The 25776-nt window shown below is 45.3% G+C and overlaps 1 protein-coding gene across 2 annotated transcripts in view; it reads right to left on the bottom strand.

The window, feature by feature from the left end:
• Window positions 1–17615, bottom strand: part of LOC137420709 (uncharacterized) — a 65854-nt gene extending 48239 nt beyond the window's left edge. The window contains exon 1 of one of the 2 annotated variants that reach the window (XM_068106009.2): window positions 17402–17615. In XM_068106009.2, the coding sequence (XP_067962110.2) occupies window positions 17402–17600 (199 nt within the window). In that variant the 5' untranslated portion in view covers window positions 17601–17615. The remainder of the gene's footprint in view (window positions 1–17401) is intronic. The other variant, XM_068106000.2, reaches the window with a different exon arrangement.
• Between the last annotated feature and the right edge of the window lie 8161 nt (window positions 17616–25776).

Here is a 25776-nt window from a genome sequence, read left to right as displayed (position 1 = left end):
TCGGCACTTTGTTATTGGCAAATAAAATATAATCCCCTTCAAATTCGACCATGATTAATGATTGCCAACGGTTTTCAGAAAAAGAAATTGCATTTGGGCTCCCCTTTAAGGGTTTTTTTGGGGGCCTTCAGGGTATTTTAGTCTTTTGGGTCTTTATGGTCTTTTGGGTCTTCAGGGTCTTTTCAGTCTTTTGGGTCTTGATAGTCTTTTCAGTCTTTTGAGTCTTTTCAGTTTTTGGGGTCTTTTTGGTTTTTGGGGTCTTTTAATTATTTAGAGTGTTATGGGACTTTAAGGATATTTGGGGTATTTTGGGTATATGGGGTCTTTATAAGGGTGTGTGGGGTATTTTGGGTCTTTGGGGTCCATTGGGCTTTGGGTCTTTTCGACATTTGAGGTCTTTAAGGGTCTTTGTGGTATTTTTGGGTCTTCAAGGATCTTTGGGATATTTTGGGTCTTCAGGGTATTTTAAGTGTTTAAGGGTCATTGGAGTATTTTTGGGTCTTTTGGGTCATCTGCGTCTTTTGGGTCTTTGGGGTCTTTAAAAGTCTTTGGGGTATTTTGGGTCTTCGTGGTCTTTTGGTTCTCTTTGGTCTTCGGGGTATTTTGGGTCTTTGGGGTCCATTGGGTCTTTTCAGTCTTCGTGATCTTTTAGGTCTTCGGGGTATCTTGGATCTTTTGGGTCCATTGGGTCTTTTAGGTCTTTGGGGTATTTTGGTTCCTCTGGGTCCTCCAGGTCTTTTTGTGTATTTAGGGTCCTTGGGGTCTGTTGGGTCCCCGGGGTCTTTTGGGCCCTCTGGGTCTTCAATCTTGTAGGTCCTAGGGGTGTTGACTGGGGAGAGGTGAGGGTCTGTTGGGTCCTCTGGGTATTTTAGGTTAAATATTTCAGGTTACATTTGTGGGTAGAGTCAGGTTAGCTGTCCAACCAATGGGTGAAGAGCAGGCATACATACATACATACATACATACATACATACATACATACAAACACTGGCTCCATTATATATAGATTACCTACATGTTAACACCAAGTCATTATAATTTTACTTACATGTTAACACCAAGTCATTATAATCATTACCTACATGTTAACACCAAGTCATTATAATCATTACCTACATGTTAACAGTCATTATAATATTTACCTCCATGTTAACACCAAGTCATTATAATCATTACCTACATGTCAACACAGTCATTATAATATTTACCTACATGTTAACACCAAGTCATTATCATCATGACCTACATGTTAACTCTGAGTCATCATAATCATTACCTACATGTTAACAGTCATTATATTCTTTACCTACATGTTATCACCAAGTCATTATAATCATGACCTACATCTAAACACCGAATCATTATAATCTTTACCTACATGTTAACACCGAGTCATTATAATCTTTACCTACATGTTAACAGCAAGTCATTATAATCTTTACCTACATGTCTACAGTAAGTCATTATAATCTTTACCTACATGTTAACAGCAAGTCATTATAATCTTTACCTACATGTTAACAGCAAGTCATTATAATCTTTACCTACATGTTAACAGTAAGTCATTATAATCTTTACCTACATGTCTACAGTAAGTCATTATAATCTTTACCTACATGTTAACAGCAAGTCATTATAATCTTTACCTACATGTTAACAGCAAGTCATAATAATCTTTACCTACATGTTAACACTGTCATTATAATATTTACCTACATGTTAACACAAAGCCATTATAATCTTGGTTGCTATACTTTATCTGGTGAGTAAAAGTGGTTGCTATGCTTTATCCGGTGAGTAAAAGTGGTTGCTAAGCTTTATTTGGTGAGTAAAAGTGGTTGCTATACTTTATCTGGTGAGTGAAAGTGGTTGCTAGGCTTTATCTGGTGAGTGAAAGTGGTTTCCTATACTTTATCTGGTGAGCAAAAGTGGTTGCTATACTTTATCTAGTGAGTGAAAGTGGTTGCTATGCTTTATCAGGTGAGTGAAAGTGGTTGCTATGCTTTATCTGGTGAGTAAAAGTGGTTGCTAAGCTTTATCTGGTGAGTAAAAGTGGTTCCTATACTTTATCTGGTGAGTAAAAATGGTTGCTATGCTTTATCTGGTGAGTGAAAGTGGTTTCCTATACTTTATCTGGTGAGTAAAAGTGGTTGCTATACTTTATCTGGTGAGTAAAAGTGGTTGCTATACTATATCTGGTGAGTAAAAGTGGTTGCTATGCTTTATCTGGTGAGTAAAAGTGGTTGCTATACTTTATCTTATGAGTAAAAGTGGTTGCTGTACTTTATCTGGTGAGTAAAAGTGGTTGCTATGCTTTATCTTGTGAGTGAAAGTGGTTGCTATACTTTATCTGGTGAGTAAAAGTGGTTGCTATACTTTATCTGGTGAGTGAAAGTGGTTGCTACACTTTATCTTGTGAGTAAAAGTGGTTGCTATGCTTTATCTGGTAAGTGAAAGTGGTTGCTATACTTTATCTGGTGAGTGAAAGTGGTTGCTATACTTTATCTGGTGAGTAAAAGTGGTTGCTATACTTTATCTGGTGAGTGAAAGTGGTTGCTATACTTTATCTTGTGAGTAAACGTGGTTGCTATACTTTATCTGGTGAGTGAAAGTGGCTGCTATACTTTATCTGGTGAGTAAAAGTGGTTGCTATACTTTATCTGGTGAGTGAAAGTGGTTGCTATACTTTATCTTGTGAGTAAAAGTGGTTGCTATGCTTTATCTGGTAAGTTAAAGTGGTTGCTGTACTTTATCTGGTGAGTAAAAGTGGTTGCTATACCCTGGCTGGTGAGTAAAAGTGGTTGCTATGCTTTATCAGGTGAGTAAAAGTGGTTGCTAAGCTTTATCTGGTGAGTAAAAGTGGTTGCTATACTTTATCAGGTGAGTAAAAGTGGTTGCTAAGCTTTATCTGGTGAGTAAAAGTGGTTGCTGTATTTTATCTGGTGAGTTAAAGTGGTTGCTATACTTTATCTGGTGAGTAAAAGTGGTTGCTATACTTTCTCTTGTGAGTGAAAGTGGTTGCTGTACTTTATCTTGTGAGTGAAAGTGGTTGCTATACTTTATCTGGTGAGTAAAAGTGGTTGCTATACTTTATCTGGTGAGTGAAAGTGGTTGCTATACTTTATCTGGTGAGTGAAAGTGGTTGCTATACTTTATCTTGTGAATGAAAGTGGTTGCTATACTTTATCTTATGAGTAAAAGTGGTTGCTGTACTTTATCTGGTGAGTAAAAGTGGTTGCTATGCTTTATCTGGTGAGTAAAAGTGGTTGCTATGCTTTATCTGGTGAGTAAAAGTGGTTGCTATACTTTATCTGGTGAGTAAAAGTGGTTGCTATGCTTTATCTGGTGAGTAAAAGTGGTTGCTATACTTTATCTTATGAGTAAAAGTGGTTGCTGTACTTTATCTGGTGAGTAAAAGTGGTTGCTATACTTTATCTGGTGAGTGAAAGTGGTTTCCTATCCTTTATCTGGTGAGTAAAAGTGGTTGCTATGCTTTATCTGGTGAGTAAAAGTGGTTGCTATGCTTTATCTGGTGAGTAAAAGTGGTTGCTATGCTTTATCTTGCGAGTAAAAGTGGTTGCTATACTTTATTTGGTGAGTAAAAGCGGTTGCTGTACTTTATGTGGTGAGTAAAAGTGGTTGCCCTACTTTAGCTGGTGAGTAAACGTGGTCGCTATGCTTTAACTGGTGAGTAAAAGTGGTTGCTGTACTTTATCTGGTGAGTAAAAGTGGTTGCAATACCTTATCTGGTGAGTGAAAGTGGTTGCTATACTTTATTTGGTGAGTAAAAGTGGTTGCTATGCTTTATCTGGTGAGTGAAAGTGGTTGCTATACTTTATTTGGTGAGTAAAAGTGGTTGCTACACTTTATCTGGTGAGTGAAAGTGGTTGCTATACTTTATTTGGTGAGTAAGAGTGGTTGCAATACCTTATCTGGTGAGTGAAAGTGGTTGCTATAGTTTATTTGGTGAGTAAAAGTGGTTGCTATGCTTTATCTGGTGAGTAAAAGTGGTTGCTATGCTTTATCTGGTGAGTAAAAGTGGTTGCTATGCTTTATCTGGTGAGTAAAAGTGGTTGCTATACTTTATCTGGTGAGCAAAAGTGGTTGCTATACTTTATCTGGTGAGTAAAAGTGGTTGCTATGCTTTATCTGGTGAGTAAAAGTGGTTGCTATGCTTTATCTGGTGAGTAAAAGTGGTTGCTATGCTTTATCTGGTGAGTAAAAGTGGTTGCTATGCTTTATCTTGTGAGTAAAAGTGGTTGCTATGCTTTATCTTGAGTAAAAGTGGTTGCTATGCTTTATCTGGTGAGTAAAAGTGGTTGCTATACTTTATTTGGTGAGTAAAAGTGGTTGCTCTACTTTATGTGGTGTGTAAAAGTGGTTGCTATACTTTATCTGGTGAGTAAAAGTGGTTGCTATATTTTATTTGGTGAGTAAAAGTGGTTGCTCTACTTTATGTGGTGTGTAAAAGTGGTTGCTATACTTTATCTGGTGAGTAAAAGTGGTTGCTACACTTTATTTGGTGAGTAAAAGTGGTTGCTATACTTTATGTGGTGTGTAAAAGTGGTTGCTATACTTTATCTGGTGAGTAAAAGTGGTTGCTATATTTTATTTGGTGAGTAAAAGTGGTTGCTATACTTTATCTGGTGAGTAAAAGTGGTTGCTATACTTTATCTGGTGAGTAAAAGTGGTTGCTATACTTTATCTGGTGAGTAAAAGTGGTCGCTATACTTTATTTGGTGAGTAAATGTGGTTGCTGTACTTTATGTTGTGAGTAAAAGTGGTCGCTATACTTTATCTGATCAGTAAAAGTGGTTGCTATGCTTTATCTGGTGAGTAAAAGTGGTTGCTATACTTTATCTGACGAATGAAAGTGGTTGCTGTACTTTATCTGGTGAGTGAAAGTGGTTGCTATACCCTGGCTGGTGAGTAAAAGTGGTTGCTATGCTTAATCTGGTGAGTAAATGTGGTTGCTATGCTTTATCTGGTGAGTAAAAGTGGTTGCTAAGCTTTATCTGGTGAGTAAAAGTGGTTGCTATACTTTATCAGGTGAGTAAAAGTGGTTGCTAAGCTTTATCTAGTGAGTGAAAGTGGTTGCTGTATTTTATCTGGTGAGTGAAAGTGGTTGCTATACTTTATCTGGTGAGTAAAAGTGTTTGTTTTTTTTTTTTTTTTTTTTTTTTTTTTTTTTTTTTTGTATACAATATCGAGGCTCGTGAAAGAGCGAACATTAATCACACAGAAAGACAAACCGACACATAAAACATATAACATAGGGAGCGGTAGACAAGATGGGGAGAGAGGGGGAAGGACACAAACACAACATTTGAGAGCAGGGACCGAGAGACATGGAGACATCGAGAGATCTGAGAGAGGGCGAGGGCTTTGGGGGGGGGGGGGGCGTGGGAAGGGGGCAGTGGGAGAGGTATAAAACATATGGACACTGCCAGGACTTCCAGGAAAGAAGTTGGAATTTCAAACAAGGTGGATCTGGGGTGAATTTGCGGGGGTAGAAAAGATCAAGGTTTTGGATGGGGGAAGATAAGAGATGGTGGTGAACAGCTGTTTTAAAGACCTGGAGGGAGGAGTGGGATTGAAGGGAGTGAGGGAGTTTGTTCCAGAGGCGGGAGAAAAGAGGAATGAAAGAGTGAAGGTGAGCGGAGAGCCGAGATTTCGGCAGTTTAACCATCAGAGGGTTGCTGGCAGATCTTGTGCGACCTGTAGGAATATTTGGGGGACAGAGCACAGAGAGAGCTGGGGGTGCAAGGCCGGAGAGGAGTCGGTAGAAGACAGAAAGACCACCTACCTGCCTGCGGTGAGTGAGTGAAAGGCCCTCAGAGATAGCTTCATCGCGGGAGATTGCAATAATTCTGAAAGCTTTGGTTTCAACAGCGTGAAGCCGAGCTAGGTGTGAGGCAGGAGCACCGGCCCATAGGGGAGAACAGTATTCCATTGAGCTGCGGATGAAAGCCTTGTATGTGGTGAGGAGCTCAGGTGTGCCGAGGAAGGACTTCGCACGACGGAGGATGCCCAGTCGGCGACTGGCTTTGGAGGCCAGCTTGGAAATGTGGTTTTCCCAAGAAAGATCATGGCAGATAGTGAGACCCAAAATCTTGAGCGACAGAACTTCTTGGAGAGGATTGTTGAGAAAGTAGATGGGAGGGTTGTCCAGTCGATCTTTTCGGAGAGACATAGTAAGAGTGTGAGATTTGTCAGGATTGAAAGACATGTTCCACTTGTTTGACCAGTCTGTGATTTTGTCCAGGTCTTCAGAGAGTGAGGAGGCAGCAGACTGCCGATCTGAGGGAAGAGGAATGGAGCGGCAGAGAGTGGAGTCATCAGCAAAGAGATAGAGAGGATTTTCGAGAGAGTCAGAGAGATCATTGATGAAGACCAGAAAAAGCACGGGGCCCAGAACACTGCCTTGGGGAACTCCAGCCTGAACAGGAAGAGGAGATGAGAGAAACCCATTCAGGGCCACACGTTGACGACGACTAGAGAGGAAGTCCGCCAGCCATGCGTGGAGATTTCCATGGATACCAAAGGAGGAGAGTTTGGTGAGCAGAGCGGGGTGCCAGACCGTGTCGAAGGCACGTGATATGTCGAGGGAGACAGCTCTAATTTCCTGTTTGGCATTGAGGACCTCCATCCATTGTTGAGACAGCAGAAGCAGCATGTCCAGAGTAGAGTGACCTGGTCTGAAACCAAATTGATGATCAGAGATCAAGCCATTGGAGAAGAGGAAAGATTTCATATCAGAAGCAATGATGGATTCCATGACTTTGCTGATAATTGGGAGAAGGCTGATTGGTCTGTAGTTGCTAGGATCTGTTTTTGCACCTTTTTTGTGCAAAGCGGTGATGTTGGCTGATTTCCAAGCAGATGGCAGTTGACCTTGAGCAAAAGAGAGGGTGAAGAGAACAGAGAGAGGGTGAGATAGAGCAGCAGAGCAGGATTTTAGGACCCGTGGGCTGATGCCGTCGGGTCCAGTTGCAGAATCAGAGTCGAGGGTTGACAGAAACTTTTCCACCTTGTCAGGAGGAAAGGACACGGAGTCCAGGAGCAGCAGGGTACGACTGGGTATGGTGGGTACAGAGAGGGATGGGTTTGGGACACAAGATTTAGAGGCAAACACAGAGTTGAGGCATTCAGCTTTTTCACGTGCGGAGTCAGCTGTGTAGCCGTTTGAGGTAAGGGAGGGGATGGAGGGGGAACAAACACCAGAAACGGATTTGACCAGACGCCACCAGGATTTGGAAGAGGGAGACAGATAAGAGAGTTCGGTCTTGAGAACGGAGAGATATTGTTTCCTGGCTCTCCTGAGGGTGGACACACACTTGTTTCGGGCTTTGTGAAAGGAAATGAGATTTCCTTCCGTTGGATTTGCTTTCCAGGAGACGAAGGCAAGTTGTTTCTGGGCAACAGCCTCACCACAAGATTCCGTGTACCATGGACGGGAGGAAGGGTATGACAACTGAAGACGAGATGGGATAAATCTGTGCATGAGAGAGAGCAATTTACTTTGGAAGAATTCCCAGGATGAGTTGATGTCAGAGGTGGTAGAGATGGGAGACCAGTCCAGATGATTGATGGCTGCTTGAAGACCGTGCCAGTTGGCCTGAGTGAAATGCCAGACTCGTCGACGCTGAGCAGGCTCCCTGAGGATGGTCAGAGAGATGTCCACTTTAACAAGGACATGATCAGATGATCCGATCGGAGCAGAAGAAGAGCAGCAGACATTTTCAGGGAAGTTAGTCATAACCAAGTCCAGAAGAGAAGATGTTCCGTTGACTGAGATCCGGGTCGGGAAATTGACAGATTGTGTCAGTCCCAGTGAGTCGCAGAAGTCCTTTGCTGAGGAGCCATGGCTGGTGAGAGAGGTACCCACACCCAGCCAACTGGCATGATGACAGTTGAAATCACCACATATGAGGAAGAGAGAGTTGGGATGAGTAGATAGAAGTTGGTCCATATCATCAGACAGCGAGATGTAGATGGAGTCATCACTGTTTGGTGGACGGTACAACACACATATGAACAAGAGGTGGGAGCGAAGGGGAAGCCGTAGCCAGAGGTATTCCTGGGGGTGAGGTGGAGAGAGTGCAGTGCAGGGCGAGTGAGGAAGAGAGTTTTTGATAAAGATAGCAACCCCGCCTCCAGGACGAGGCTCAGGTCTATCATACCGGAGGAGGGAGTAGCCCGGGAGAGATACTATGGAATCAGAGACATCATAAAGGAGGTAAGTTTCTGTTAAGCAGATCACGTCTGGTTTGACAGAAGCAACCTGTATGGAGAGATCAGTTAAGTTTGAACGAAGGCCCCGGATGTTTGAGGTCCATACCGTTAATGAAGAGGAAGGGGGAGCATCAGATACAGAACAGGGGGGAGGAGGGGTAGGGTAAGATGTGGAAGAGGTGGAAGAGGTAGGGAGAGCTGTTGAAGGTGTGTCAGAGATTTCAGAATAGCTCGGAGAAAGGGAAGGATGGGGCGGACAAAAGGTTTGATGGTGATTGGGTGAGCCACAATGAGGTGTTATTTGAGGAGGGGGAAGAGCGAGGCAGAAGGTTGGGGGAGATGGAGGTGAGAGTTTGAAGGGGGAAGAAGCGGGGAGGACGCTTTGAGGAGGGGGAGTGAGCGGGGGGAAATTGAGAAGCAATGAGGGTGGGGAGATTTGAAGGGGAGGGGTGAGGGGGGAGTTTGGGAGGGAAGGGACAAGGGGAGGGATTTGAAAGGGATGGGATATGGGGGAGATTTGGAGGGGAGGGGTGAGGCAGGAGTCTAGGAGGGGAGGGGCGAGGGGGCGTCTTGGTGGGGAGGGGTGAGGGAGTAGTTTAGGAGGGAGGGGGCAAGGGGGGAGATTTGAAAGGGATGGGTGATGGGGAAGATTTGGAGGGGAGGGGTGATGGGGAAGATTTGGAGGGGAGGGGTTATGGGGAAGATTTGGAGGGGAGGGGTGAGATTGGATTTTTGAAAGTGTACGATTTATGGGAAACGAACATTTATTGCAAAATGAGTTTCTTGTGACCTTCGAGTTAAAAATACGTTTAAGGACGCTGGATGGAGGATGGAGTGCAGGAGAGTTTAGGGAATGTAGAACAAAGGCACTATAGGAGATGGATATTTTTTTTGGGATGAATTGATTTGGTGAGCAAGTCGAAAGCAGCCTTTTAAAGAAGAAGAAGAAAAAGGTGTTATAAAATATGACGGAATACATAACTTGAGGGGAAAGTGTAAACATTGAAGGTTAATGAGTGAAAACTATCTGGGGAAATGGGGGAGAAACACGTGGTCGAAGAACGAACGAATGAATAAGAATGAATAAACGAATGAGAACAGAGAAGGAAATGTTTTTTTTTTTTTGTTGTTTTTTTTTTTGAGTTGAGATTTACACAAGGAAGTAGGCTATAGGTGAAAAGCCTGGGAATACAGAGAACGAAAGTTATTGGATCACAAACGACGGACCACTGAGAGAAAAACAAAGCCTCAAGGTTGTACAGTGCACACTGTACAAGGCCTTGCTCGCGACACGGCAAACAGACGATCAATTTATGAAAGATAAACACCGAGAAACAACCAAAGTTGCACACAATAACTTCACACACCGAAAGATAAATACAGTTTCGACAAAATACAATTGTGAACAGACTTAACTTCGAAAAACGTGGAGACCGTGTGGAGCTTCGAAAATCCCTGCCGCCGTCTCCAAGATCTCGCGAGATCTTTCTGGTTGCTATACTTTATCTTGTGAGTGAAAGTGGTTGCTCTACTTTATCTGGTGAGTAAAAGTGGTTGCTATACTTTATCTGGTGAGTGAAAGTGGTTGCTATACTTTATCTGGTGAGTGAAAGTGGTTGCTGTACTTTATCTGGTGAGTAAAAGTGGTTGCTGTACTTTATCTTGTGAGTGAAAGTGGTTGCTATACTTTATCTGGTGAGTAAAAGTGGTTGCTATACTTTATCTGGTGAGTGAAAGTGGTTGCTATACTTTATCTGGTGAGTGAAAGTGGTTGCTATACTTTATCTTGTGAATGAAAGTGGTTGCTATACTTTATCTAATGAGTAAAAGTGGTTGCTGTACTTTATCTGGTGAGTAAAAGTGGTTGCTATGCTTTATCTGGTTAGTAAAAGTGGTTGCTATGCTTTATCTGGTGAGTAAAAGTGGTTGCTCTAAGTGGTTGCTATGCTTTATCTGGTGAGTAAAAGTGGTTGCTATACTTTATCTTATGAGTAAAAGTGGTTGCTGTACTTTATCTGGTGAGTAAAAGTGGTTGCTATACTTTATCTGGTGAGTGAAAGTGGTTTCCTATACTTTATCTGGTGAGCAAAAGTGGTTGCTATACTTGATCTGGTGAGTAAAAGTGGTTGCTATACTTTATCTGGTGAGTAAAAGTGGTTGCTATGCTTTATCTGGTGAGTGAAAGTGGTTTCCTATACTTTATCTGGTGAGCAAAAGTGGTTGCTATACTTTATCTGGTGAGTAAAAGTGGTTGCTATACTTTATCTGGTGAGTGAAAGTGGTTTCCTATCCTTTATCTGGTGAGCAAAAGTGGTTGCTATACTTTATCTGGTGAGCAAAAGTGGTTGCTATACTTTATCTGGTGAGTAAAAGTGGTTGCTATGCTTTATCTGGTGAGTGAAAGTGGTTGCTATGCTTTATCTGGTGAGTGAAAGTGGTTTCCTATACTTTATCTGGTGAGCAAAAGTGGTTGCTATACTTTATCTGGTGAGTAAAAGTGGTTGCTATACTTTATCTGGTGAGCAAAACGGGTTGCTATGCTTTATCTGGTGAGTGAAAGTGGTTTCCTATACTTTATCTGGTGAGCAAAAGTGGTTGCTATACTTTATCTGGTGAGTAAAAGTGGTTGCTATACTTTATCTGGTGAGTAAAAGTGGTTGCTATGCTTTATCTGGTGAGTAAAAGTGGTTGCTATGCTTTATCTTGCGAGTAAAAGTGGTTGCTATACTTTATTTGATGAGTAAAAGCGGTTGCTGTACTTTATGTGGTGAGTAAAAGTGGTTGCTCTACTTTAGCTGGTGAGTAAACGTGGTTGCTATGCTTTAACTGGTGAGTAAAAGTGGTTGCTGTACTTTATCTGGTGAGTGAAAGTGGTTGCTATACTTTATCTTGTGAATGAAAGTGGTTGCTATACTCTATCTAATGAGTAAAAGTGGTTGCTGTACTTTATCTGGTGAGTAAAAGTGGTTGCTATGCTTTATCTGGTGAGTAAAAGTGGTTGCTATGCTTTATCTGGTGAGTAAAAGTGGTTGCTATAAGTGGTTGCTATGCTTTATCTGGTGAGTAAAAGTGGTTGCTATACTTTATCTTATGAGTAAAAGTGGTTGCTATACTTTATCTGGTGAGTAAAAGTGGTTGCTACACTTTATTTGGTGAGTAAAAGTGGTTGCTATGCTTTATCTGGTGAGTAAAAGTGGTTGCTATGCTTTATCTGGTGAGTAAAAGTGGTTGCTATAAGTGGTTGCTATGCTTTATCTGGTGAGTAACAGTGGTTGCTATACTTTATCTGGTGAGTGAAAGTGGTTGCTATACTTTATCTGGTGAGTAAAAGTGGTTGCTACACTTTATTTGGTGAGTAAAAGTGGTTGCTATACTTTATGTGGTGTGTAAAAGTGGTCGCTATGCTTTATCTGGTGAGTGAAAGTGGTTGCTATACTTTATTTGGTGAGTAAAAGTGGTTGCTACACTTTATCTGGTGAGTGAAAGTGGTTGCTATACTTTATTTGGTGAGTAAGAGTGGTTGCAATACCTTATCTGGTGAGTGAAAGTGGTTGCTATAGTTTATTTGGTGAGTAAAAGTGGTTGCTATGCTTTATCTGGTGAGTAAAAGTGGTTGCTATGCTTTATCTGGTGAGTAAAAGTGGTTGCTATACTTTATCTGGTGAGTAAAAGTGGTCGCTATACTTTATTTGGTGAGTAAAAGTGGTTGCTGTACTTTATGTTGTGAGTAAAAGTGGTCACTATACTTTATCTGGTGAGTAAAAGTGGTTGCTATACTTTATCTGGTGAATGAAAGTGGTTGCTGTACTTTATCTGGTGAGTTTAAGTGGTTGCTATACTTTATCTGGTGAATGAAAGTGGTTGCTGTACTTTATCTGGTGAGTAAAAGTGGTTGCTATACTTTATCTGGCGAGTAAAAGTGGTTGCTATACTTTATCTGGTGAGTAAAAGTGGTTGCTATACTTTATTTGGTGAGTGAAAGTGGTTGCTATACTTTATCAGGTGAGTAAAAGTGGTCGCTATACTTTATCTGGTGAGTAAAAGTGGTTGCTATACTTTATCAGGTGAGTAAAAGTGGTCGCTATACTTTATCTGGTGAGTAAAAGTGGTTGCTATACTTTATCTGGCGAGTAAAAGTGGTTGCTATACTTTATCTGGTGAGTAAAAGTGGTTGCTATACTTTATTTGGTGAGTGAAAGTGGTTGCTATACTTTATTTGGTGAGTGAAAGTGGTTGCTATACTTTATCTGGTGAGTGAAAGTGGTTGCTATACTTTATCAGGTGAGTAAAAGTGGTTGCTATACTTTATCAGGTGAGTAAAAGTGGTTGCTATACTTTATCAGGTGAGTAAAAGTGGTTGCTATACTTTATCAGGTCAGTAAAAGTGGTTGCTATACTTTATCAGGTGAGTAAAAGTGGTTGCTATACTTTATCAGGTGAGTAAAAGTGGTTGCTATACTTTATCAGGTCAGTAAAAGTGGTTGCTATACTTTATCAGGTCAGTAAAAGTGGTTGCTATACTCTGGCTGGTGAGTAAAAGTGGTTGCTATGCTTTATTTGGTGAGTAAAAGTGGTTGCTATGCTTTATTTGGTGAGTAAAATTGGTTGCTATGCTTTATTTGGTGAGTAAAAGTGGTTGCTGTGCCCTGGCTGGTGAGTAAAAGTGGTTGCTGTGCCCTGGCTGGTGAGTAAAAGTGGTTGCTGTGCCCTGGCTGGTGAGTGAAAGTGGTTGCTGTGCCCTGGCTGGTGAGTAAAAGTGGTTGCTGTGCCCTGGCTGGTGAGTAAAAGTGGTTGCTGTGCCATGGCTGGTGAGTGAAAGTGGTTGCTGTGCCCTGGCTGGTGAGTAAAAGTGGTTGCTGTGCCCTGGCTGGTGAGTGAAAGTGGTTGCTGTGCCCTGGCTGGTGAGTGAAAGTGGTTGCTGTGCCCTGGCTGGTGAGTAAAAGTGGTTGCTGTGCCCTGGCTGGTGAGTGAAAGTGGTTGCTGTGCCCTGGCCGGTGAGTAAAAGTGGTTGCTGTGCCCTGGCTGGTGAGTGAAAGTGGTTGCTGTGCCCTGGCTGGTGAGTGAAAGTGGTTGCTGTGCCCTGGCTGGTGAGTAAAAGTGGTTGCTGTGCCCTGGCTGGTGAGTAAAAGTGGTTGCTGTGCCATGGCTGGTGAGTGAAAGTGGTTGCTGTGCCCTGGCTGGTGAGTAAAAGTGGTTGCTGTGCCCTGGCTGGTGAGTGAAAGTGGTTGCTGTGCCCTGGCTGGTGAGTGAAAGTGGTTGCTGTGCCCTGGCTGGTGAGTAAAAGTGGTTGCTGTGCCCTGGCTGGTGAGTGAAAGTGGTTGCTGTGCCCTGGCTGGTGAGTGAAAGTGGTTGCTGTGCCCTGGCTGGTGAGTAAAAGTGGTTGCTGTGCCATGGCTGGTGAGTGAAAGTGGTTGCTGTGCCCTGGCTGGTGAGTGAAAGTGGTTGCTGTGCCCTGGCTGGTGAGTGAAAGTGGTTGCTGTGCCCTGGCTGGTGAGTGAAAGTGGTTGCTGTGCCCTGGCTGGTGAGTGAAAGTGGTTGCTGTGCCCTGGCTGGTGAGTGAAAGTGGTTGCTGTGCCCTGGCTGGTGAGTGAAAGTGGTTGCTGTGCCCTGGCTGGTGAGTGAAAGTGGTTGCTGTGCCCTGGCTGGTGAGTGAAAGTGGTTGCTGTGCCCTGGCTGGTGAGTGAAAGTGGTTGCTGTGCCCTGGCTGGTGAGTGAAAGTGGTTGCTGTGCCCTGGCTGGTGAGTGAAAGTGGTTGCTGTGCCCTGGCTGGTGAGTGAAAGTGGTTGCTGTGCCCTGGCTGGTGAGTGAAAGTGGTTGCTGTGCCCTGGCTGGTGAGTGAAAGTGGTTGCTGTGCCCTGGCTGGTGAGTGAAAGTGGTTGCGAAATTTTTGCCAAAGGGAATATGAAATAAAACCCGAACGATCCACAATCGAACAACGAACTCTTTGGAAGGAATGAAATCGAGTGGGTTGGAAGGAATGAAATCGAGTGGGTTGGAAGGAATGAAATCGAGTGGGATGGAAGGAATGAAATCGAGTGGGTTGTAAGGAATGAAATTCGAGTGGGTTGGAAGGAATGAAACACGTGGGTTGGAAGGAATGAATGTCGAATGAGTTGGAGGGAATGAAACTCTAGTGGGTTGGAAGGAATGAAACTCCAGTGGGTTTGACGGAATGAATGACGAGTGAGTTTGAGGGAATGAAACAGGAAGGAATGTCCTGATTTTGATGATAAGTTAAGCGATTTGGTTGATAAACAAAACCGTAGACTCAGTGGCACCAAATAGTTTCTCCCGGGATTCGGACTCGGGACTAATTAAGCACCAGCTGAGACAGCAAGCCATGTGGATCCTCCGCAGTGATCCCACTAAAAAGGTTGTTTTCTCCTTTTTTTGTGTCCAAAGTGGTCCCTGCCAAATCCGGGGATCTTCCATCCCCACACTCCTTGTCATCCCTGTACCTGTCGACCTGGTCCCACCCTCCCTCCCATCTCCAGGGACCTTCCATCCCCACATTCCCTGTCATCCCGTTATCTGTGGACTCGCTCCCACCTTGCTTTCTCCGAGGATCTGTCTCCACTGTCCTTGTAATTCCAGCATTGGTTGACATAGTCCTTCCCTATACTCACAAGACTTTATCTTTTCCGAAAATCCCAGTGATGGAAGTATTTCGTCATCCACGGTGATCTTTTCTCAAGGTTTCTCATCCCAGCGTTGGTAGACCCGGTGCAACCCTTGCCTTCTCCGACAATCTTTTCTCCCCACAGCCCCTGTAATTCCAGCGTTGGTAGACCCGGTCATATCCCTGCCCTCTCCGGCAATCTTTTCTCCCCACAGCCCCTGTAATTCCAGCGTTGGTAGACCCGGTCATATCCCTGCCCTCTCCGGCAATCCTTTCTCCCCACAGCCCCTGTAATTCCAGCGTTGGTAGACCCGGTCATATCCCTGCCCTCTCCGGCAATCCTTTCTCCCCACAGCCCCTGTAATTCCAGCGTTGGTAGACCCGATTCAACCCCTGTCCTCTCCGGCAATCTTTTCTCCCCACAGCCCCTGTAATTCCAGCGTTGGTAGACCCGGTGCAACCCTTGCCTTCTCCGACAATCTTTTCTCCCCACAGCCCCTGTAATTCCAGCGTTGGTAGACCCGGTCATATCCCTGCCCTCTCCGGCAATCCTTTCTCCCCACAGCCCCTGTAATTCCAGCGTTGGTAGACCCGGTGCAACCCCTGCCCTCTCCGGCAATCTTTTCTCCCCACAGCCCCTGTAATTCCAGCGTTGGTAGACCCGGTCATATCCCTGCCCTCTCCGGCAATCCTTTCTCCCCACAGCCCCTGTAATTCCAGCGTTGGTAGACCCGATTCAACCCCTGTCCTCTCCGGCAATCTTTTCTCCCCACAGCCCCTGTAATTCCAGCGTTGGTAGACCCGGTGCAACCCTTGCCTTCTCCGACAATCTTTTCTCCCCACAGCCCCTGTAATTCCAGCGTTGGTAGACCCGGTGCAACCCCTGCCCTCTCCGGCAATCTTTTCTCCCCACAGCCCCTGTAATTCCAGCGTTGGTAGACCCGGTCATATCCCTGCCCTCTCCGGCAATCCTTTCTCCCCACAGCCCCTGTAATTCCAGCGTTGGTAGACCCGGTGCAACCCCTGCCCTCTCCGGCAATCTTTTCTCCCCACAGCCCCTGTAATTCCAGCGTTGGTAGACCCGGTCATATCCCTGCCCTCTCCGGCAATCCTTTCTCCCCACAGCCCCTGTAATTCCAGCGTTGGTAGACCCGATTCAACCCCTGTCCTCTCCGGCAATCTTTTCTCCCCACAGCCCCTGTAATTCCAGCGTTGGTAGACCCGGTGCAACCCCTGCCCTCTCCGGCAATCTTTTCTCCCCACAGCCCCTGTAATTCCAGCGTTGGTAGACCCGGTGCAACCCCTGCCCTCTCCGGCAATCTTTTCTCCCCACAGCCCCTGTAATTCCAGCGTTGGTAGACCCGGTCATATCCCTGCCCTCTCCGGCAATCCTTTCTCCCCACAGCCCCTGTAATTCCAGCGTTGGTAGACCCGGTCCTACCCCTGCCCTCTCTAACAATCCTTTCTCCCCACAGCCCCTGCAATTTCAGCGTTGGTAGTCTGGTCCTACCCCTGCCCTCTCTAACAATCCTTTCTCCCCACAACCCCTGCAATTTCAGCGTTGGTAGACCCGGTCCTACCCCTGCCCTCTCTAACAATCCTTTCTCCCCACAACCCCTGCAATTTAAGCGTTGGTAGACCCGGTCCTACCCCTGCCCTCTCTAACAATCCTTTCTCCCCACAGCCCCTATAATGCCAGCGTTGGTAGACCCGGTCCTACCCCTGCCCTCTCCTACCCCTGCCCTCTCCTACCGCTGCCCTCTCTAACAATCCTTTCTCCCCACAGCCCCTATAATGCCAGCGTTGGTAGACCCGGTCCTACCCCTGCCCTCTCCTACCCCTGCCCTCTCCTACCGCTGCCCTCTCTAACAATCCTTTCTCCCCACAGCCCCTATAATGCCAGCGTTGGTAGACCCGGTCCTACCCCTGCCCTCTCCTACCCCTGCCCTCTCTAACAATCCTTTCTCCCCACAGCCCCTGTAATTCCAGCGTTGGTAGACCCGGTCCTACCCCTGCCCTCTCTGACAATCCTTTCTCCCCACAGCCCCTATAATGCCAGCGTTGGTAGACCCGGTGGTACCCCTGCCCTCTCCGGCGACATTTTCTCCCCACAGCCCCTGTAATCCCAACCCTATTGTTCCCACATTCCCAGTCCCAGCTCGCTTTCCTTTGTCTCTATGAACAACCACACCCAGCACCCCATCGCACATGTCCCCGTTTCGCACACTCGGGTTACACGAGTGTGCTCTCTCCTCCGCTTCGGTCCGTTTTCTTCCATGGCCACATCCCAAATGATCTTCCACGGCCACATCCCAAATGATCTTCCATGGCCACATCTCCCTCTCACGAGCGCTCGGCCCCCATAACCCAGAATCCCTCGTCTCGCAAACAGAGCATTTTAAACAAAGACCCTTCAAATGTCCATTCGAGAGTCCGGGGCTGCCAAACGTTTAAAGGGAATTTCTCCACCGGACATACCGGATCGGTCGGTACCCGGACAAGACAAAGACCCAAGCATCCTCGATGTGATAATGCCCATAAAATCACCTGTGAGATTCGTGGCACACAGGACGAGGATGACGAGGAGGTGAGGAAAAGGCGGACGATGCATGGCGGCAGACAGAGCTTGCAGAGAGGGGGCACAAGACGGAGGTAGAGGGATGGAGAGGGAGGGAGAACAGCTTGGAGATATGGAGGGCGCAGGAGAAAGGAGGGGTGCGGTGGAGACGAGGGAGGCCAGACCCATTCGAGGGTAACCACCCCCCCCCCCCCCCCAGTACCACCCACCTCCATCCCCAACTCCAACTCACTCCCACCCATTCCACCCGTGTGAAAACCCCCCATACTCCAGCGGATTGCCATTTGGGAGAATTCTTTCAACCGCGGAAGGAAAAGGGAGCTAGATGCGACGGGGTGGGGGGAAGGGGGAGGAGGGGTGGTGTCACAAGGGGGAGAGTGCGCTCGATCACCAGAACTCCCCCCAGATGATCGAAGAGGACAATGAGTGTGACGGGTGGTGAGTGTGAGAGGAGCGCTCGATCACCAGAACTCCCCCAAGATGATCGTAGGGGACAATGAGTGTGAGAGGTGGTGAGTGTGAGAGAGCGCTCAATCACCAGATCTCCCCCCAGATGATCGAAAAGGTCAATGAGTGTGAGAGGTGGTGAGTGTGAGAGAGCGCTCGATCACCAGAACTCCCCCCAGATGATCGAAAAGGTCAATGAGTGTGACGGGTGGTGAGTGCGAGAGGAGCGCTCGATCACCAGAACTCCCCCAAGATGATCGTAGGGGACAATGAGTGTGAGAGGTGGTGAGTGTGAGAGAGCGCTCAATCACCAGAACTACCCCCAGATGATCAAGATTGATCATGAGTGTGAGAGGTGGTGAGTGTGAGATTGTTGTACTCGATCACCATAACTCCCCCCAGATGATCGAGATGGATCATGAGTGTGAGAGGTGGTGAGTGTGAGACTGCGCTCGATCACCAGATCTCCCCCCAGATGATCGAAAAGGTCAATGAGTGTGAGAGGTGGTGAGTGTGAGAGAGCGCTCGATCACCAGAACTCCCCCCAGATGATCGAAGGGGACAATGAGTGTGAGAGGTGGTGAGTGTGAGAGAGCGCTCGATCACCAGAACTCCCCCCAGATGATCGAAGGGGACAATGAGTGTGAGAGGTGGTGAGTGTGAGAGAGCGCTCAATCACCAGAACTCCCCCCAGATGATCGAGATGGATCATGAGTGTGAGAGGTGGTGAGTGTGAGACTGCGCTCGATCACCAGATCTCCCCCCAGATGATCGAAAAGGTCAATGAGTGTGAGAGGTGGTGAGTGTGAGAGAGTGCTCGATCACCAGAACTCCCCCCAGATGATCGAGATGGATCATGAGTGTGAGAGGTGGTGAGTGTGAGAGTGCGCTCGATCACCAGATCTCCCGTGAAAGGGCTGTTTTTCATGGTTCGGGCTCGGCCCCTTAGTTCCAGTGAAGGGAAATCTTAACGCTACAGCATACATTGACATTCTAGAGTCCAGACGATTGTGTGTTTCCAACTTTGTGGCAACAGTTTGGCGAAGGCCCTTTCCTGTTTCAGCATGACAATTTCCCTGTGCACAAAGCGAGGTTCATACAGAAATGGTTTGTCGAGATCGGTGTGGAAGAACTTGACTGACCTGCACAGAGCCCTGAACTCAACCCCATCGAACACCTTTGGGATGAATTGGAACGCCGACTGTGAGCCAGGCCTAATCGCTCAACATCAGTGCCCGACCTCACTAATGCTCTTGTGGCTGAATGGAAGCAAATCCCCACAGCAATGTTCCAACATGTAGTGGAAAGCCTTCCCAGAAGAGTGGAGGCTGCTATAGCTGCAAAGTGTGGGGGTGGGGGGCAAACTCCATATTAATGCCCATGATTTTGGAATGAGATGTTCGACGAGCACAATCGAGGTGTGATGTTTGGGTGTCCACGTACTTTCGGTCATGTAGTGCAAGTTGATCACTCCGGTTTGTGTGTGTGTTTGTTTGTGTGTGTGTTTGTCTGTCCGCTCACTTATACTTGCTTGAAGGTCACAATTTCAAACCGATCTTCACGAAACTTCAGCAAATGGTCGAGTTCGTGGTCCGACAAAATCCTATATTTTTTTGAGGTCAGAAGGTCAAAAGGTCAACATATACCAAAGGTCAACTACTTTTTTCGACTTTCTAAAATCCTGAATTTTCATCCGATTCACTTGAAATTAAAATGGGATTTTCACATCAGCTAACTGAGTTCAACGACCAACTATTTTTGAGATCAGCATTGGCAAAAAGGTCAACATAAGCCAAAGTTCAACCACTTTTTTCCGATTTCTAAAATCCTCAATTTTCATCTGATTGACTTGAAATTTGAATGGGATTTACATATCGGCCAACTGAAACCAACCACCAACTATTTGAGGTCAACATAGGCCAAAAGGTCAACAAAGGCCGAATTTATAAAACTGTCAATTTTCATCCGATTAACTTAAACTTTGAAGACTATTTGCATGTCAGGTCACTGAATAAAACCACTAATTATTTTTGAGTTCAAAAGAATGCGTTACTGAGTGCCATGCTACTTTGTTTTGTTTTGCCAAGGGTAGTTCGATGAGTGATTTTTCATTTGTATGTTTGTCTGTCCGCTCATTTATACTTGCCTACAGGTCACAATTTTAAACCGATCTTCACGAAACTTCACCAAATGGTAGTGTTCGTGGTCCGACAAAACCCTATATATTTTTGAGGTCAAAAGGTCAACATAGACCAAAGGTCAACATAGACCAAAGGTCAACCACTTTTTTCGAATTTCTAAAATCCTCAATTTTCATCCGATTGACTTGAAAATTGAAAGGGACTTACATATCAGTGAAACTAATTCAACCAACAACTATTTTTGAGGTCAACATAGGTCACAAGGTCAACATAGGCCGAAGGTCCACCACCTTTTTACAAAGTTATATAATCCTCAATTTTCATCCGATTGACTTGAAATTTGAATGGGATTTTCATATCAGCAAACTGAATTCAACCACGAACTATTGTTGAGATCAGCATAGGCTAAAAGGTCAACATCGGCCAAAGGTCAACCACATTTTTTTAATTTCTAAAATCTTCAATTTTCATCCGATTCACTTGAAATTTGAATGGGATATTCACATCAGCGAACAGAATTCAACCACCAACTATTTTTGAGATCAGCAAAACCTAAAAGGTCAACATAGGCCAAAAGTCAACTACAATTAAAAATTTCTAAAATCCTCAATTTTCATCTGATTCACTTGAAATTTGAATGGGATTTTCACATCAGCTAACTGAGTTCACCCACCAACTATTTTGAGATAAGCGTAGGCCAAAAGGTCAACATAGGCCAAACATCAACAACAATTTTAAATATCTAAAATCTTCAATTTTCAACGATTGACTTGAAATTTGAAAAGGATTTTCATGTCAGCTTACTGAAACCAACCACCAACTATTTTTGAGGTCAACATAGGCCAAAAGTTCAACAAAGGCCGAATTTCTAAAATTGTCAATTTTCATCCGGTTAACTTAAACTTTGAAGACGATTTGCATGTCAGGTCATTGAATTCAACCACTAATTATTTTTGAGGTCAAAAGGATGCTCCACTGAGTGCCATTCTACTTCGTTCTGTTTTGCCAAGTGTCGCTCTCTGAGGGATTTTTCATTACTTGGCAAAATATATATTTTTTTGGACAAGTATGTTGATCACTACGGTTTGTGTTTGTGTGTTTGTCTGTCTGCTCACTTATACTTGCGTACAGGTCACAATTTTGAGCCAATCTTTACGAAACTTCACCAAATGGTAGAGTTCGTGGTCCGACAATATCCTATGTATTTTTGATGTCAAAAGGTCAAAAGCTCAACATAGGCCAAAGGTCAACCACTTTTTTTCAAATTTCTAAAATCCTCAATTTTCATCCGATTGACTTGGAATTTGAAAGGGATTTTCATATCAGCTAACTGAATTCAACCAGCATCTATTTTTTTGATCAACATAGGTCACACGGTAAACATAGGCCAAAGGTCAACCACTTTTTTCTAATTCCTAAAATCCTCAATTTTCATCCGATTGACTTGAAATTTGAATAGGATTTTCATTTCAGCTAACGAAATTCAACCACCAACTATTCATGAAATCAGCATAGGCCAAAAGGTCAACGTAGACCAAAGGTCAACAACAATTTCAATTTTCTAAAATCCTCAATTCTCATTCGATTGACTTGAAATTTGAAGAGGATTTACATATCGGCCAACTGAATTGAACCACCAACTATTTTTGAGATCAGCATTGGCCAAAAGGTCAACATAGGCCAATAGTCAACCACTTTTTTTCAAATTTCTAAAATCCTCAATTTTCATCCGATTGACTTGGAATTTTAATGCCATTTACATATCGGTTAAGTGAATTCAACCAACAACTATTTGTGATGTCAACATAGGTCACAAGGTCAACATAGGCCAAAGGTCAACCACTTTTTTCGAACTCTAAAATCCTCAATTTTAATCCAATTGACTTGAAATTTGAAAAGGTTTTTCATATCAGCTTAGTGAAACCAACAACCAACAATTTTTGAGGTCAACATAGGCCAAAAGGTCAACATAGGCCGAATTTCTAAAATTCTTCATCCGATCCGATCCGTAAATCTTCATCCGATTAACTTTAACTTTGAAGACGATTTGCATATCAGGTCACTGAATTCAACCACTAATTATTTTTGAGGTCAAAAGGATGCTCTGCTGAGTGCCATTCTACTTTGTTCTGTTTTTCCAAGTGTCTCTCTGTGAGTGATTTTTCATTTGTTTCTTTGTTTGTGAACAAAATATGTCAAAAAGTTGTGGACGGATTCGTACGACATTTGGCAGAGATGTGGCATATGTGACAAGGACGAAATGTTTAGATTTTTGTGAAGATCCGGATTCGGATCTGGCTACTAGATATTTTTAAAGTGATTCTTCACCATTGGGAGATAGGGCGAAAAATGATACATAGTGGTATATCTCAAAAAGTTATGGATGGATTTGGATGAAATTTGTTGGACAGGTTGTATGTGTGACAACGAAGAATCGATTCAATTTTGGTGAAGATCTGGATCCGGATCCAGCTAGTATAATTTTTTTTTATGATTCTTCAACATCGAGTGATATGGCCAACCAGGCGGAAATTAGCGGGGGAAGAAAAGATCACGGTTTTGGATTGGGGAAGATAAGAGATGGTGGTGAACAGCTGTTTTAAAGACCTGGAGGGAGGAGTGGGATTGAAGAGAGTGAGGGAGTTTGTTCCAGAGGCGGGAGAAAAGAGGCATGAAGGAGTGAAGGTGAGCAGAGAGTCTTGATTTTGGCAGTTTAACCATAAGAGGGTTGCAGGCAGATCTTGTGCGACCTGTAGGAATATTTGGGGGACAGAGCCCAGAGAGAGCTGGGGGAGCAAGGCCGGAGAGGAGTCGGTAGAAGACGGAAAGACCACCAACCTGCCTGCGGTGAGCAAGTGAAAGGCCCTTGGAGATAGCGTCATCGCGGGAGATTCCAATGATTCTGAATGCTTTGGTTTCAACAGCGTGAAGACGACCTAGGTGTGAGGCAGGAGCACCAGCCCAGAGGGGAGAGCAGTACTCCATTGAGCTGCGGATGAAAGCCTTGCATGTGGTGAGGAGCTCAGGTGGGCCAAGGAAGGACTTCGCACGACGGAGGATGCCCAGTCGGCGACTGGCTTTGGAGGCCAGCTTGGAAATGTGGTATTCCCAGGAAAGATCATGGCAGATAATGAGACCCAAAAGCTTGAGTGACAGAACTTCTTGGAGAGGATTCTTCAGAAAGTAGATGGGAGGGTTGTCCAGTCGGTCTTTTCGGAGAGACATCGTAAGAGTGTGAGATTTGTCAGGATTGAAAGACATGTTCCACTTGTTTGCCCAGTCTGTGATTTTGTCCAGGTCTGCAGAGAGTGAGGAGGCTGCAGACTGCCGATATGAGGAATGGAGCGGCAGAGAGTGGAGTCATCAGCAAAGAGAAAGTGAGGATTTTCCAGAGAGTCAGAGAGATCATTGATGAAGACCAGAAAAAGCACAGGGCCCAGAACACTGCCTTGGGGAACTCCAGCCTGAACAGGAAGGGGAAATGGGAGAAACCCATTCAGGGCCACACGTTGACTACGACTAGAGAGGAAGTCCGCCAGCCATGCGTGGAGATTTCCATGGATACCAAAGGAGGAGAGTTTGGTGAGCAGAGCGGGGTGCCAGACCGTATCGAAGGCACGTGATATGTCGAGGGAGACAGCTCTAATTTCCTGTTTGGCATTGAGGACCTCCATCCATTGTTGAGACAGCAGAAGCAGCATGTCCAGAGTAGAGTGACCTGGTCTGAAACCAAATTGATGATCAGAGATCAAGCCATTGGAGAAGAGGAAAGATTTCATATCCGAAGCAATGATGGATTCCATGACTTTGCTGATAAATTGGGAGAAGGCTGATTGATCTGTCGTTGCTAGGATCTGTTTTTGCACCTTTTTTGTGCAAAGCGGTGATGTTGGCTGATTTCCAAGCAGATGGCAGTTGACCTTGAGCAAAGGAGAGGGTGAAGAGAACAAAGAGAGGGAGTGAAAGAGCAGAAGAACAGGTTTTTAGGACCCGTGGGCTGATGCCGTCAGGTCCAGTTGCAGAATCAGAGTCGAGGGTTGACAGAAACTTTTCCACCTTGTCAGGAGGAAAGGACACGGAGTCCAGGAGCAGCTGGGTATGACTGGGTACGGTAGGTACAGAGAGGGATGGGTTTGGGACACAAGATTTAGAGGCAAACACAGAGTTTAGGCATTCAGCTTTTTCACGTGCGGAGTCAGCTGTGTAGCCATTTGAGGTAAGGGAGGGGGTGGAGGGGGAACAAACACCAGAAACAGATTTGACCAGACGCCACCAGGATTTGGAAGAGGGAGACCGATAAGAGAGTTCGGTCTTGAGAACGGAGAGATATTGTTTCCTGGCCCTCCTGAGGGTGGACACACACTTGTTTCGGGCTTTGTGAAAGGAAATGAGATTTCCTTCCGTTGGATTTGCTTTCCAGGAGACGAAGGCAATTTGTTTCTGGGCAACAGCCTCACCACAAGATTCCGTGTACCATGGACGGGAGGAAGGGTATGACAACTGAAGACGAGATGGGATAAATCTGTGCATGAGAGAGAGCAATTTACTTTGGAAGAATTCCCAAGATGAGTTGATGTCAGAGGTGGTAGAGATGGGAGACCAGTCCAGATGATTGATGGCTGCTTGAAGACCGTGCCAGTTGGCCTGAGTGAAATGCCAGACTCGTCGACGCTGAGGAGGCTCCCTGAGAATGGTCAGAGAGATGTCCACTTTAACAAGCACATGATCAGATGAGCCGATTGGAGCAGAAGAAGAGCAGCAGACATTTTCAGGGAAGTTGGTCATAACCAAGTCCAGAAGAGAAGATGCTCCGTTGACTGAGATCCGGGTCGGGAAATTGACAGATTGTGTCAGTCCCAGTGAGTCGCAGAAGTCCTTTGCTGAGGAGCCATGGCTGGTGAGAGAAGTACCCACACCCAGCCAACTGGCATGGTGACAATTGAAATCACCACATATGAGGAAGAGAGAGTTGGGATGAGTAGATAGAAGTTGGTCCATATTATCAGACAGCGAGATGTAGATGGAGTCATCACTGTTTGGAGGACGGTAGAACACACATATGAACAAGAGGTGGGAGCGAAAGGGAAGCCGTAGCCAGAGGTATTCCTGGGGGTGCGGTGGAGAGAGTGCAGTGCAGGGCGAGTGAGGAACAGAGTTTTTGATAAAGATAGCAACCCCACCTCCAGGACGAGGCTCAGGTCTATCATACCGGAGGAGGGAGTAATCCGGGAGAGATACTAAGGAATCAGAGACATCATGAAGGAGGAAAGTTTCTGTTAAGCAGATCACGTCTGGTTTGTCAGGAGCAACCTGTATGGAGAGATCAGTTAAGTTTGAACGAAGGCCCCGGATGTTTGAGGTCCATACCGTTAATGAAGAGGAAGGGGGAGCATCGGATACAGAACAGGGGGGAGGAGGGGTAGGGTAAGATGTGGAAGAGGTAGAAGAGGTAGGGAGAGCTGTTGAAGGTGTGTCAGAGATTTCAGAATAGCTCGGAGAAAGGGAAGGATGGGGCGGACAAAAGGTTTGATGGTGATTGGGTGAGGCACAATGAGGTGTTATTTGAGGAGGGCGAAGAGCGAGGCAGAAGGTTGGGGGAGATGGAGGTGAGAGTTGGAAGGGGGAAGAAGTGGGGAGGACGCTTTGAGGAGGGGGAGTGAGAGGGGGGAAATTGAGAAGAAATGAGGGTGGGGAGATTTGAAGGGGAGGGGCGAGGGGGGAGTTTAGGAGGGAAGGGACAAGGGGGGGATTTGAAA

Source organism: Myxine glutinosa, chromosome 1, assembly GCF_964187855.1.
Source record: "Myxine glutinosa chromosome 1, kmMyxGlut1.1, whole genome shotgun sequence".
Taxonomy (NCBI): Eukaryota; Metazoa; Chordata; class Myxini; order Myxiniformes; family Myxinidae; genus Myxine; species Myxine glutinosa.
This window is presented reverse-complemented; position numbering and strand designations above follow the sequence as displayed.